The following is a 14,714-nucleotide window of genomic DNA, read 5'->3' on the forward strand; positions in this document are numbered from 1 at the left end:
AGTTGTTGAAGACATTTCAAGCAAATTTTATATAACCCAAAAATAAAATAAGTGAGGAAAACCTGTACAACATAATCGGTCACACATTGTGAGAACAAACCGAGAACAATCCAGAAATTTGAGCGTATGAATCAATAAAATTTTGTATTGTACTAAAAAAAACAAAAAGGTAAAATAGAAAGTATACATAAATAGTGAAAAACTTTGAAAACATCATAGAATACTGAGAACTCGGAATAAATACAATTTGCTCCCCTTGCAGTTTTAATGTAAAAAAAATGTAAAAGTTGCCAAAATTAGAGATTGTCTATTCAAATTTTATTATTAATTAAACTGTAAAATTATTGATGTTAACAAAGCTAATCAAACGTCTTAATTGAATTTCGTTGCTCTATCTGCCTCAAAGCCTGCATACTTTTATAGTCATTAATACGGTTGACGTCCTCTATCATCACAATCCTACATTTTTTCAATTATTGAATAACCTACAACATCTTGTGACATTCTTCTTTTTTATGTAAGCGCAAAAAACTTGACCGATCATGCCTGCTCGGGCTGACCATCGCAATGACTTCCGCATCGTTAACGACGTGGGCTACCCCGATGTACCAGTTCTACCCCCTCCCAGCAGAGTAAATGTTGAACCTGTTCATTAGCAGACGATCGCATCCGTCTCGACGTTCGTGGATGTTCGGCCGACGTATGTAAATTAACCCTCACACATCGACAAAGCACGACTAGAACTGCTGTTGCTGCCCGTGATTTTGCGGCAAATAAAACAAGAGTAGGTCATCAAACAATGGTGGATCGTTGAAAGAGAAGATGTTTGCAAAATTGCACATGGAGACGCCTGGTGGGTCAACCAAATAAGAATTGCCAACCTAGAATAACCCACATTTTAGCCTTTTTTGATTGATTTAGTTTATAGCTCATGATAAAATGTTTGTACTGACACAAACATTGGTACACACATGTAAAACCCTAAACCATAAAAACAAAATTGGAAACCGATTTGAGGAAAAAAGTGTAAAACTACAATCTCGAAAAGATGTCGTCATTGCAGTTCATCTTAAGTGAAATATTTGCATCTTAAGAGAAAATGTTCTTTATTTTTGCCTATCAAAATTTCTCAAATATTTTTCATAATTCATAATTCATAAAGTGTTAAAAAAATGTGGTAGGGTTTGTAACCTCAAATGAATGAATGTACAATTTAATCATCATCATTCAATTAGGCAACTTTTTACCGGCCAGTAAAAGACAAAAATCGATTTCTTTAACAAAACAAAACTAAGATTAAAAAAACTACTCATCTTAAGAGCAAAAGTTGCACCAACTTTAAAAGGTCATAATTTTAACATTTCAATTCTAGTTTAAAGACCATTCACACAGCAATCAGAAACACTGTTCAATAATTCCAAGTACTAAATAATTTATTTAGAATTGTAGAAGAGTGGCTTGTATAGGATAATAATAGTTTTTGACGGTTTTTGCACAGTTTTTGTTCTCCGTTGAAGCTGTTTCATTTTGATATCTTCTAAGACCTCGGTCGTAATGGTATTAACTGGAGTTGTGTAATTCAGATTGGGATTAATGAATTTGAATGATCTTTTGCATTTTAGAGAATGAATCCTGATTTGCAAAGTGATCTGATGCAAAGTGATAAGTAAAAAATGGCGGGGGAAACCCCTTTTTTATGGTTGCATGATTTACGTCAATATTGAAGATTTATTAAGGTTTCCAAAGGTTCATATGAATGAATTAGGTGAAAGATTCATATCAATGACTAGCTGATTAACCCGAATTCATCCGGGTAGAAAGAAAATTCCAAATGAAAGAGTGTTTTCATTCAGTATCTTGAGTTTTACAATGTTAAGAATGTTGAACGTTTCACACTTGAAAATTGGCTTTCTTATTAGTATGTTGGGTGTAAATTAATTCGATTTTGTGTGATTGAGAATATTTGTACGAGAAGATAAAAGAAGTCTGGTAAGATGGTAGCCCCTCTTATCCCTTCCTGCACATGGAAGACATTTTATTAGATGATGGCTACATATTTAAGTTGTATGTGTACCAAATTTTGTAAAAACCCATTCCATAATTGTTCAATTATTATCATTTTTCATCATTTTAGGTGTTCGTTGCTCGGGGATAGGGAAAGGTGTTCGGTTGGGGAAAGGGAAGGAGGACATTAGAAATCATAAAAAATTAGCTACACTCCAGCCTAGTTTGGTTAAGGTAGACTTATGGTAGATTTTGCGTTGAATACATGTGATCATAATTGATGCTTTTTGTTCTGAGAATTGCTATTGTTTTGCTGGAGAGGAGGACGGTAGTGGTAGTCTTAGCTAAGAATGAACATTAAGAGTGAGGCCATTCGATTTAGAGACTACAAATCCTGCAAAATTGATACCCATATTGTGTTTTTACCATTTTTGAGGTATGGGGTAGTGTGAGAGCCTCCCTTTCCCCTTCCCCTAGAAAGATGAAATTTTAACCCATGGTATATCCTTATGTAAGCAGTACGTGTACCGAGTTTTTGAAAAATCCGTTCAATAATCGTTGAATTGTGGAACATTGTGGAATGTTGCAAATCGTTTTAGAAAAGTAAATTTTGGTCGCTTGTGGATGCACCACAAATTTAGTAACTTTATTTCACGATCGATTTACAACTTTTTATGGGCCCTGCCTCCACAATTATCCCGCTTTTATACGCCAACCTTGGGTCGGCGTAATCGGTCTAATCGGTGTAGTTGGCGCCGGCTTGTTGTCAAATGTCAACGGTTGCCAACCCTACCTCGTTTCCCTTCGTGACAGTTGAGCTATAATTTTTTTTCATTAATTTAAAAGGGTAGGTGTTCGGGAGGGGTAGGGAGGTATGGGGATATCAACAAACGAAGTTCAGATCATTCAACCATGGAAAATTAGCTACCTTTCTGCCAAGTTTGGTACAAATAGGCCCGGTAGATTTTGTGTGATGCGAGCGCATACATATATATATATATATATATATATATATATATATATATATATATATATACAGACAACGGTGACTTTTATATATATAGACAGATAGATAGATAGCAGATAGATAGATTCATAAGGTACAGCACTAGTATTAACACTTTGTTGACAGGCGCTTGTTACAGCTACGTGTGCTGAGCGTCGAACGCTGAGCTGAGCGGGGATGTACATGTCCTTTTCCCATCAGCATGGTGTAGATATGATAGACACTTGTCAAAGCGACTCACCTAGGTCTGGCATGGAGCTGGACGGTTCCTCGTGACCACCGCCTCCTCCTCCTCCTCCACCCTTCGATAGCTGCTTGAGTGGGGGTGGAGGTGGCGGGGGCTGCATCGAGGTGACGTGACCATTCGCTGGCTGCTGCTGGTGTTGGTGGTGTTGGTGTTGAAGGCCGTTGGTATGATGCGTGTGATGCGGATGCTGAGGAGTTTTGTTGCTGCTTGAAACCGTTGCATTGGAGGAGGTCGCCATCGTGAGGGGTTTGTAGATGGCCGAGGGGCGGTCGTTCGTCACCAGGATCGTGGTGGTGGTGGTGGTGTTGTTGGAGTGGTGGGAGTTGTGTGGAGAACGATGCCGTTCTTCGTCTTCGAGCTGCGAGCCAGGAGAAGGGATACGGCTGAGGGAGGCTGCAATGGACGCACTTCCGTTCACCACGATGATGCTACCGTGCTGTGGTCCCCGCCCTTCCTCCTGTGCGCGCCTCGACCCTTCCTCTTCCAGGCTTCCCGCGTGGTGGCGATCCTCGTAGGAACTTCGATGAGGTTCCATTCGTTGATTACTGGCCGGATCGCACGGTTCCGGCGGTTCGGGCTGATAAAAGCGCCCGTCCCGTATCACGTGTACTCCCTGGCCTCCACCGGTACCCACCCCCGGCACAACACCCCGGCAGTCTTCGTCGCCTGTGTCAGCATTTTGTTGGTGCGCTTTCGAAACGATCTGAATCCGAGCCATTCGTCCGTCCGGCTCGGGACTTCTTCGCAGCGCCAGCGGAGGTGGAGGTGGTGGTGGTGGTGGTGGTGGTGGCAACAGCGACGAGGGGGAGGCGACCCTCCGCGGGGGCCCTTGACCGGACGCCACCGTAAGGGCGGCCGCCGCCACCGGCATCGAGAGGGCGAGCTTGATCGTTTTCTTCGGCGGCAGATGGGAAGGAAAACTCGACCGGATTGGGGGTGGGAGTGGTGGGCTGGACGACAACCGGGACGCAATTACCGGTTCACCCCCTCGCGGGGAGTACACGATGCACTGGTTTTCGGCCAACACGAACGTTCTCACCTCCGGCCCGCCGTTTCGATCTTTTTCCGCCCGCTCGGAGTCATTTTCCTCGCCTTCATTCTGCGCGCTTTCCTGTGAGGGGATTTTCCGGCGATCCTCAGCTTTGATCGGTACCTTACGATCCTCCTCCCCGGTCACCTCTCCACCGCTACCCGCACCATTCCGAATGCACTGCATGCTTGCCCAGTTCGGCTTCACGCAAACGGGGTTTGACGAATTGGCAGGGGGAAAACTGTTTTCCCCACTTTCCACCCAAAACCAACCGAAACCTAACCTTTTTCTCTCCACGTGCACAATTTTCAGTTGCTCCCGGAGCGACCTTTCAAACTTTTTAACTTTTTCCGAACAATTTTTCCTTCTCACGTGGCACGAGGGTTTCCTTTTGCCTTACTTTCATCCATTATGTATTTCTCTTTTCTATTGTGTGCTTTAACTTTACCTTTTCTTCGGTTGGTATTTATTTTTAATTTTTTTATTTTGTGAAAATAATAACTTCACCGGTTCACTTTACCTTTGTTTTTCCGGGCTTTTGTAACAAGGCTTCTTTTCCGGGCGATCCGGACCATTTCGTAATTTTTGTCACGTTTATTCGACTGCCCTTTGTTTTCTACCATTAACTGTTAAACGAAGCATTTTCTTTTACATTAATTTTCTGGGTGGAAAATCAGGGGCAATACACCACCGCAGCGCACTGGTTTTTCCACAAACATTCGCACGCACACCACTGGCACGCGCAACAATGTACCGAGCGCTATATCGAGCACCGGCTGTCCTTCCGAAGGACGAGTTAAAACCCCACACATACACACGCACACAAACACGAGACACACTTATGCACAGATACACTTGCAACGGGCAATGACGGGTTCGATGACGCACTTCCTCGCTACTTACTCTTTTTAACCCACTCGCACTCGCATCTCATGCTCTCTTTCTCGCTCTGTATGAAACCTTCAAACTTGCTTCTTTTTTAAATGTAATTTTCCCGCCCGATGGAATCGTTGATTTCACTTTGTTTACCGTTAATTTTATCACCCTCAATTTTGACATTTGGTAGCATGTTTTTCTCGATTAATCTTCGTCCTTTTTTCCTTCCAAGAAGATGGAAATTCACTTCCACTGCGGTGATCTCTCTTGCAGGTTCATTTCATGATTTTCATCCTCGATTTTCGCTCGGGAGGTTTGTCGTGTCCTCGCAAAACAGGACAATAACAGCAGGTGCAGGAAAAATTCAAGGTCTACCGACACTTTGAACCCAGATACACACACACGCACACGAGCACACAGTCTAATTCGATTGACGTTACCAACACACTAACAAAGAAGGCTGCGAGTTGGGGGGCCGAGGGACTGTCACTGTCAGGTGTTGCTGTATTTATTGTTGTGATTGTAGCTGTAACGACTGTTGCTGATATTGTTCTCGGTGTCCTGGCCTGCCAGGGAACGGTTCAGAAGCCGTTGGTTCATTGCTGGAGCGATGGGAAGAGAAAGAAAGGGAAGTGGAGGTCAAAATAAGGTGTCGCACAAATAAGGTGGAGGAAAATGGCCGTCCGATTGAGAAAAAGATGGTCGTTTCAATTATTTACTATCTCAAAAGACAATGACTCATCTGTCTTGTACGTTTTGCGATCCATTGTCAAACTTTCTCTGCATTTTCTCGCGGTTTGTTCGATACGTCAATATGTGTTGATTTTTCCGAACCTGTGTTTCGCCCGAAACCCGCGCAGCTCCGCTAGGCACACATCCACGTGTTCGCTATTGCCACACTTCACGACAAACGCACGCACGCACGCAAAAACCAACCCCTCCCGGCCAAAAGGGGGCGGGGGTGGGAAAACTAATTGCAATTCGAACGAATAAAAAAAAACCACACACGCCCAACATACACACGCTCTGCTCTCCTCTTGCGACCGCGAGAATATGGACTAATCTTCGATCCGGCCCAAACGAAACACAAAACGGGCGAGGAACGAAGCGAACGAACATCTTTTGCGTCAACAACAAAAACGGACACACGCATACAGGAGGAGTTGACGAGGGAAACGGGACGAGCGCGGCGAGAAGGAAGTGGTTTAGTGGGTGGCGAGACAAAAGGGGGCGGCGGTTCGACTGAAACGCGCCGAGTTCAAGGTCAACATTTTCGGCAATACAACGCCACGACGACGACGACGACGACGACGAGGCTGCTGTGTGCGTGTCTGCGGATTTTTCGACCGGCATCCAATACAATCTCTCGCGCTCGACCGTCTCACGTTTCTTCTTCCGCGTTCGTTTGCCATCACCCGCGACGAAGGGAAAGAGACGGCCGGACCCGGTGTAAGGCTGCAGGTGCGAGCGAGACGGTGAGCGATGGCCGTGAAAATTGAACACCATAGCAACGGGAAGAGAGAAGCGCACGAGGTTGCGCGAGGCGAGATAAAAGGGCGAGAATGAGAGGATGAGTTTTCTCTCTCACCAGAATTGCGCCGATTCTCATTTCAACGCCTCGCACGCCTCGCGCGCTTTGATGGTGTGCAGTTTTGATCTCGCCGCGTGCGCGTTTCTCTCGACGCTCGTTGTTTATACGTGTATCCCCCACCCCCTCCCTCCCAGCACACAACGCGGACAAACTGCCCTACTGCCACGGTCGCCGAGTGCCCTTTGCCCAAAGCAAAACAAAACAAAAACCAACAAACAATACTCTCGACCACTACTCACACTCACACCACCTGAAGCTATAGGGCCGGTTTTTCTCAAGCATCTACTTTGAATTGAATTTTTTGCTGCCCCCACTTTAGCCCACCTTCGCTCGGTCAACATCCCACAGTGCGATCGCGTTCCGTTCCGGGTTGCTCACACTACTAGGTGAAGTGAAATAAGCCCGGCCGCGAGAGCGAGAGAGAAACACACAACCTGCGCTAGCGAAGTGCCTTGCCGCGCTGGTTGTGTGGAACGGGGAAGCAAATAGGGAAGAAAGAACTGGCCCGCGCGAAAAACACAAACCCAACAACAACAACAACAACAAATAACGCGCGCTCGGAGCTCGCGCAGTTCCGCACACACTAGTTCAAACCAATCCATCTCCACGCCGTTGGCCTTGAGGCTTAGTTGCAGCCGTCACGCGCCGCTGAACGGTTGTCAAATCCATACATGGGAGTAGCGTGCGATTCTACACAGCATACACACAAACGCAAACACTCGCATTGAGGATGGCCCTTGGCCGCGGGGAAGAGAAAAGTGTGCGATTGCACAAAAAAAAGGGGCGCACTCGGGGGCCTCGACTTCTGTAACGGCGGTTCTTGCAAATTCCAAAATTTGCATATCTATTTTCGCTCCACTTTTACCCCAGAAGGCCCGAACTAAATATCTTACACAGTTCGACAACTCATTGATGTATCGCGTCGCGAGCTAAGCAGGCTGCGGGGAATGTGTGCGCGTTTACTTTTACTTTTCCATTCCGAAGCACGGCGCTGTGTTCAGGCACAAGCCTACTCCGCACCCGGGAACGACTAACACTAGCCGCGGCCAGAAAACGGGAGCTTACTACTGGCTCCCGCTTACGACATTGTCGGATGGAGCGTGCTGCGGGTCTGTATGCGGGTATCCGATCATCGCCCATCATCGATACGTGATACCAACGGCGATGACGGTGCTGATGGCGATGATGGCGCTTGCTGACCGTTTGATAACCATCTGATCGGGAGAAACAATCGTGCTCGTGTTTAGACACGAGAGTTTGACGTTTGTTCCCTGGCAGGGGTTGGTAGTTGTGAAACCGTCACCCAAAGGGCTGCATTAATTTGTTGCAATTGAAAATAAAACCCTCGAAGGCAAACGGCACACACTTCGGGGGAATGGAAAATGGAGTACACATTTCCAAGGGAAAGTCGAGGGTAGATTAGAATAATTATGTTTGAAAAATGCTTTCTCGTAACCGCGTTCTACAGGAGGCGCACACCGACGAAGCGGATCGTAGTCGTCGTGCAACAGCAGAACCGAACCAGGGGTGCCTGCTGCTTTCGGTTGCGCGCCCCCTGACTGCGCCACCGAGGGATTCTATAAAAAGACACGGGAAACGATTTTCATGGTCAACATTTCACCTTGAATAAGTTTATTACTGAGCAGCAGCAGCACCAGCACCAGCGTGATGATTGCGATGATGGCTGATTATCAAATACGGTTCACACACCACATGCACACGCTGCCCGCGGCCGGTTCTTCGTGGTTTTTTTTATCTCGTTTTTGCACAATCCACGATTCAATTGAGCCAGCGTTGTTAATCGGTTTATTACGTTCGCTTCCAGATACGCCTTGCACTTTGATTACGGCACGGAATTCACAAGCGAATTGACGATGATGGCTCATCTCTAGCCGTGCGATGAGCTCATCTCACGCGGACGAACACTTCTCACTAGCGCGTGTGCACCTCTTCACTTGGGATGTCCCTCTAGGGGGTTTCCGCTCGTTTGTTATTCGTCACAATCTTCCAACGGGGTCTTTTTGTTGTCAATTCATGCAAGCATTCCCCCCTCACACAGTACACGTTGAGTATTTCTAAGAACGCACATTTTTCATCTAACGAATTTCATCACTTTTTATTTAAAATAAACCTTCGCATGACCAACGGAGTTTACAGCCCCGTTCGTTTGGACTTTTGAGAAGTTTATCCAACACTTTCTTCCACAAACGGCCAACAGCGTGCGTGTGGCCGAGAAGCAGGCTGTGTCTTTGCTCGTTGCGACGGACAAAAGCAACCAACCGAAAACCGAATCTCGTCCGGAGGACACTTCTTTTTCCCCATTGCTGTTATAGCAGTTCATGTTCACCGCGGCACCGGGTCAAGGCCCTGGCGGAGCGAACTCAAGGCCACCGACCGCCTGACAGGGGCCACGGCTCACACATATACACACACGCACCCATGCACGCACGCAAGTGAAGAAAAATAGCTCCTCACACCGCACAACGCAGCGAACGAGAGGAGAAGCACCGTGGAATGGCAGAATGGGGAAAATAATAATAACACCGGGAAAATCAAGGAACGGTGGGAGGCAAAACAAAAAGTGACTAAAAAAAAAACAACACACACACACGCTTACGAATGCATCACACTGTTCGATCCATCGATGATGTGGGGAGCCTGAACGCTATGTAGAACCAGCATTATTCCCAACTGCTTAGCTCTTTCTCCCTCACGCAAAGGCACACACATTGGCAAACGTATCGATGGACGGCGGGCGGTCATAATCTGTGTTTCTAATGCTGTTCGCCTTTGATTTGACATCATGCTTTATTATGCTTGCTTTTTCCGTCGAAGCGTGTACGCAGCCAAGCACGGACCGTTTTGTGTTAATCCACAATCGAAGTAATCCTTGTTTGATGGCGTTCTCCGAATTTGACGTTCGAACTGTCATTTGAAGCGCCTGTGGCGGAACAATATCCGCAATGTTTGAACCGGTACACAATTAACTGAGGGTACATTGAATAATGAAATAAGTGTGTTTTCCACTGAACCGTACCTTTACTCCCGAATCACGGTGACACAATCGACAGTTTTGGCGTGACGATCAAACAAAAATACCGGAACTAATACCGGGAAGAGCGTTTACAACAAGAGAGAGAGCCGGAACACGGCGGCAAACAACGACCACGACGACGACCACGATGACTGGACTGGATAGCTCGCAAGCCTGTAGCCGCGTGTCCAAGCCACCCGAAAGATTTTCCTTTACTGTCGCTTTCGTTCGGCGTGAACTGGTGCCGTACCCTCGCCGACAGTCGCACATAGACACGCACTCGAGCACATGCACACCGCCACCGGCCGGTCGACCACTACACGCGCGCACACGCCGGGCCCTTCGTGTTCTTGCGACCCCACCGCGTTGCAAACCCTGACCTACCCACTCCGCACAGGCGTGGTAAGCACCGCACGTCGAGCCCTGTTCCCTTAAATCCCCTCGATGTAGCTTCCGATATGGGAAGTACGGACGGTTTCCCGGACTCCCGGAGGGTGCAGCAGCAGTCATCGTCATCACCGTCATCATGGGACGGCAAGCTCCAAGGCCCGACTCTCTCCACCATCGTGGCGCATCCTAATATGCGTTCTCTCGGAGGAGGACGAACAGGCGACTCGTATGCGGGCGACCGGAATGCACCGTGCAAGGGGGAAAGCGTGCGAGAGTAGAACCGATGGCTCACTGGTGCGAGTGAGAATGAATGCTCCAGAAGAGAGCCAGAGCGTGTACTGCATCCGAGAAGGCGACGATTCTTTTCGTATCAGAACGGGAAGACCCAAGAAACAGTCGAGGAAGAGCAGGAGAGAACGAGCGAGAGAGCAGAAGAACGAGAAGTACGAGCCCCAATAGTTCTGAGGGAAATTTTGGCAGCGCAGGGGAGCCCTTATCATGTCGTCATCATCCGCTTGCACCTTCCTGTTCCGTTTCCGCAGCCGAGGAGGTTGCATAGTGATTTGTGTTGTACATAAAGTCTCGTCTCCCCCTTCGTCGCTCGGTCGATTGTTTGAAGTACCCTTCCTTCTGTTCCTTGCTAAGTGCAAGTACAGTGCAGGACAGTTTTCCCGGGACTTCTTGCGTTATCCTTCATTCTCTAGATAATTTATGTTAGTGGAAAGTATATGACAATTATAAAACATTGAAAACCAAATCGCATACCACCTTTGACCTAAGTGAACGAATGAAAATGCATAGTAAAAATATTGGTCAAGATTTCAATTGCAAAAAGGGAATCACATTATACATTTGAATAATCACATTTCAGTGAAATAAGACATCCAAATAAAAATTAAATAGTTTTTTCTAACTTGTTCCGAAAAAACATCGATTTTGTATGTTTTAGTCATGGTTTGATGGAAACAAATTTTAAGAAAAGAAATGAAACATTTTTAATCACGATATTGTAATGAAAACTAGTTTCTAGGTCTAAAGCTGGATTTAAACGTTGCATATTAATCTGTGCAGATCTTTGACGTCTACAGATTTCCTTTGTTCTCTCGTACCCATCGTCTGTCAAACATCCCTCCAGATATCCCGAATATCTCGAGGGATGTTGGAAAGAGCTAAGGAAAAGCTGTAGACGTCAAACATCTGCACAGATTAATATGTAACGTTTAAATCCAGCTTAAACCGAAATGTCAACATGGTTCCAAAACATCAAGAGGTTAAGAAATCTGCACCTTTGTAACAAAACGCTGAAAAGAAAGGATAAGCTAAACATGGATTTTCTGAATGATACTGTTGTAAATATATTTAAAACAATGAGGCAAGAACACATTCAGCCTCAGCAAGGACTTTGATCGGTTTTTAACAATCGACAAAAGTGCATACAGCATCGCCTTTTACTGAGCGTTCCTTTCACGTGATAAGTATGAAAATTGACAGGTCGATTCCAATTAATTCGAATTAATTAGAACAAAGCCCGTGCTAACACTGATAAAATCAAATGAATTGATTGTAAAAATATAGATTTGTCTGAACTCATAGAATTGATTTTTCTTCAGTTTGGGTGAAATAAAGCTTTTATACTAGTAGTTAAAAGGAAGTCTCCTTCAAAGCTTTTCTTATATGGCGCTAGAAGACAATATTTCACTGCTATGAAATAAAATCCAACCAGGGCGGATATACATAAGCAAAATATTGCAATGACTATCACTTTGAGCCGAAGTATCAAATTTTATTTTATTGCTTACATTTAGACTTATATTCACTTATCATTCAAACAAGGTGACTCACTAATTTCTAACAACTAACTAATTTCAATCACATCTCCGAGGGGGGCGGACATAAAATTCGTCCACCACTGTTTGTACTCAGCAATCGTAGCTCTCCTTTCGGTTCACTATATCCTTGCCAGGATTTTCTAGGCTCCTTCTCTTTCTATCTCTGCCTCTACCTTCCGCTCTCATAAGCAGTCGAACAATTATAATTGTAATCACTCTCACTCTGTCGTTATTCTCTCATCCCAATTCCGATCCCTTTACAGTGGTACCCTTACCCTACTCACCTACTGCCACTAACCGCCATCCAGCACGTTTTTTTTTTGTCCAGAGCACCTGTCACCGCGTCCCCTGCCAGACTCTTCTGCTTCATTGCCCACCCTTGTGTGTGTGTGTGTAGGCCTACCCGTACCCCTTGCATTCGATATGCACTTTACACCAACCCTACCAACCTTCCGTTTTGCAACCTCCCAGCTATTCCCCTTTGGATTTCGAAAAAGGACTTCGCTGCACTCCCTCGGTCCCGTTGGTCGTTGGTGTTAGTGCACCAGGATACGTGTGTTTCCATCCAGGACCCTTCGCCGTTGCCATTCGGGTATAGTTCGCCCTCGCCGGCAGGGAAACTCTTCCTGTTTTGTTGGAAAATGGATGCTTTTGGTCCTGTGTCTGGGACTGGGGTTTTTCCTTCCTTCCCCGTTTCCATTTCGCAACTACATATACCAGCACACACGAAGAGGAATTTAAGTGTGGGGCCGAGTCAAGTCGAGCCGTCGGAGGACCTTCCAGGGCGAAGGTGCACTTCGTCGAAGGAAGGACATCGTCGAGGTGGACGCGTTCAACGAACGTCGATGACGGCGACATCAACCTTCTTGCCATTTTCCATCCCACTCCCGCTTTTCCCCCGTACTCGCCGCCTATTTTCCTTCCGTTGTCCCCCGCACCGTGCTCCGAAAGACAATGCCGGTTGCGCTTCCCGACTTTTCATCTCCCCCGGATTGCGGACAAATCCTGTTACTCATCTGCACACGCATACTAGCACATTTAGCACGAGCCGTATGGGTCGGTGCGCATACTGGCCACAATGTTGCAACCAATTTATGCGTCTGGATTTCTTTTTTGTGCTGCGAAAGGAGACCTACTAGAAAACCATTGAGAGCTCTTACAGAACGTGGAAGGAAACGGATCCCGACACGACAGACAGGATGATTGTGGTACGTAACGCACGTACGTGACTTATTTCATCATTAACAAACAAGTAAAATAGCCGGAAAATGTTGCGAATTTCGCCTAATACATCAATTACTACATTTATTGCAAACACCCATGGTTTTATCATCTTATTTTGAATGTTTAACATGATTTACAACTATAATAAAATAATAATAATAGTAATAAATGTAATAAAACGAATTATAGCTGGACAGTTATTCATATATTTTTAAACTTAAATGTTTCAATTCTGCCTTTCGGTGTGCATTATTTTAAATAGTTTGTTTTATTCTTGTTTTAGTTGAACAATGCGAAATGTTGGAAGTCCACATATAAACGAAAGTTAAGGATTTTTTTCTAAAGGGTTCTGTAAATTTCACCACAAAAACATCAGGTTTCATGACAATAACTTCACTGATTGCGAACTACATTTCCACATTAGGAGACCATGTTTATCGATCTTGGAACAATAGGACAACGTCCATCGTCTCAGGCTAATGGCAGCCGTTATGTGGTGAAAAGCCTCCAGCTCGGACCAATGTCCGGATGGATGACAACGGCGACCTTGTTCACCTGTTTTCCGTTTATCCCAAGACGACAGTTTTTACTGACACTTATTTTCCAATATATTTGTTCGCTCGGAAGATATATTTCTTACGGAATATCTCAGCTACATTTGTCAGAACGTAACAGTTTAGAAGCGGTTCCAGGCATTGCAATCGCAAACGAGCAAGTGCAAGGCCATCACTTACGTCATCCCATTGTGGGATAACTGGATCAACAACAGATCGCACACTGAAAGCGCTGCTCCAACCAAGTGCTTGCGCGTCTCAAATCGAATCAAATGCACTCCAAAGACGCGATCACGTAACATTGTTTGCCAAGTGGCAAAGTCTGAGAACACTCGGTTTAGCCTTATTATGTTTCACCCTCGGGATGTGCACACACAAGCGGCACTTTGGCTCACGTTGTACGTCGCGTTTTTCGTGCGGTGAACTTAGAAATGCAACCATTTCTTCCGGTCATCGCTAGAACAAAACACACTTCACTTTAGGAGATGTTATGAACTTGTTATGGAACCATCAAGTCAAACTTTTTTTAAGCTCCACTGCCCATGTTTTATTAAAAGGTTTCTGTATCATAAGTTTGATTTTTTTTAAATTTGTTTATAACAATTGTTAAACCGACAGTTTTAGAAGGTCAAGCAAAGACATTCTGCAGTTTTCATCTATTTGTGCGTCAACAACTTTTTAGAACTAATTGCTACTGTCACCCTCTTTTGAGTGACGTGGCAGTCAACGTGTTAAGCCTCGTTATAAAATGTCAACAGCAAATTTAGCTTTAGCTAGCGACTTCGCAAATCTTATGTTACATTTGTCTCCAGAATACTGGAATATGTACAGTTCGTGATAAATTTTGGAAAATATTTAGAGATCCACACACAAGTTTTGTCTTGCCACTTTCAATGTAATGTAAAACAAAATTAATACTAAGCCATATG

The 14,714-nt window shown here is 45.2% G+C and overlaps 1 protein-coding gene across 1 annotated transcript in view; it reads right to left on the reverse strand.

The window, feature by feature from the left end:
- The window catches only part of LOC131285484 (ecdysone-induced protein 75B, isoforms C/D), a 111,134-nt gene extending 106,661 nt beyond the window's left edge, over nucleotides 1-4,473 (reverse strand). The window contains exon 1 of the mRNA XM_058314342.1: nucleotides 3,252-4,473. Coding sequence (XP_058170325.1) covers nucleotides 3,252-4,473 — 1,222 coding nt within the window. The remainder of the gene's footprint in view (nucleotides 1-3,251) is intronic.
- Between the last annotated feature and the right edge of the window lie 10,241 nt (nucleotides 4,474-14,714).

Source organism: Anopheles ziemanni, chromosome 3 (assembly GCF_943734765.1).
Source record: "Anopheles ziemanni chromosome 3, idAnoZiCoDA_A2_x.2, whole genome shotgun sequence".
Taxonomy (NCBI): Eukaryota; Metazoa; Arthropoda; class Insecta; order Diptera; family Culicidae; genus Anopheles; species Anopheles ziemanni.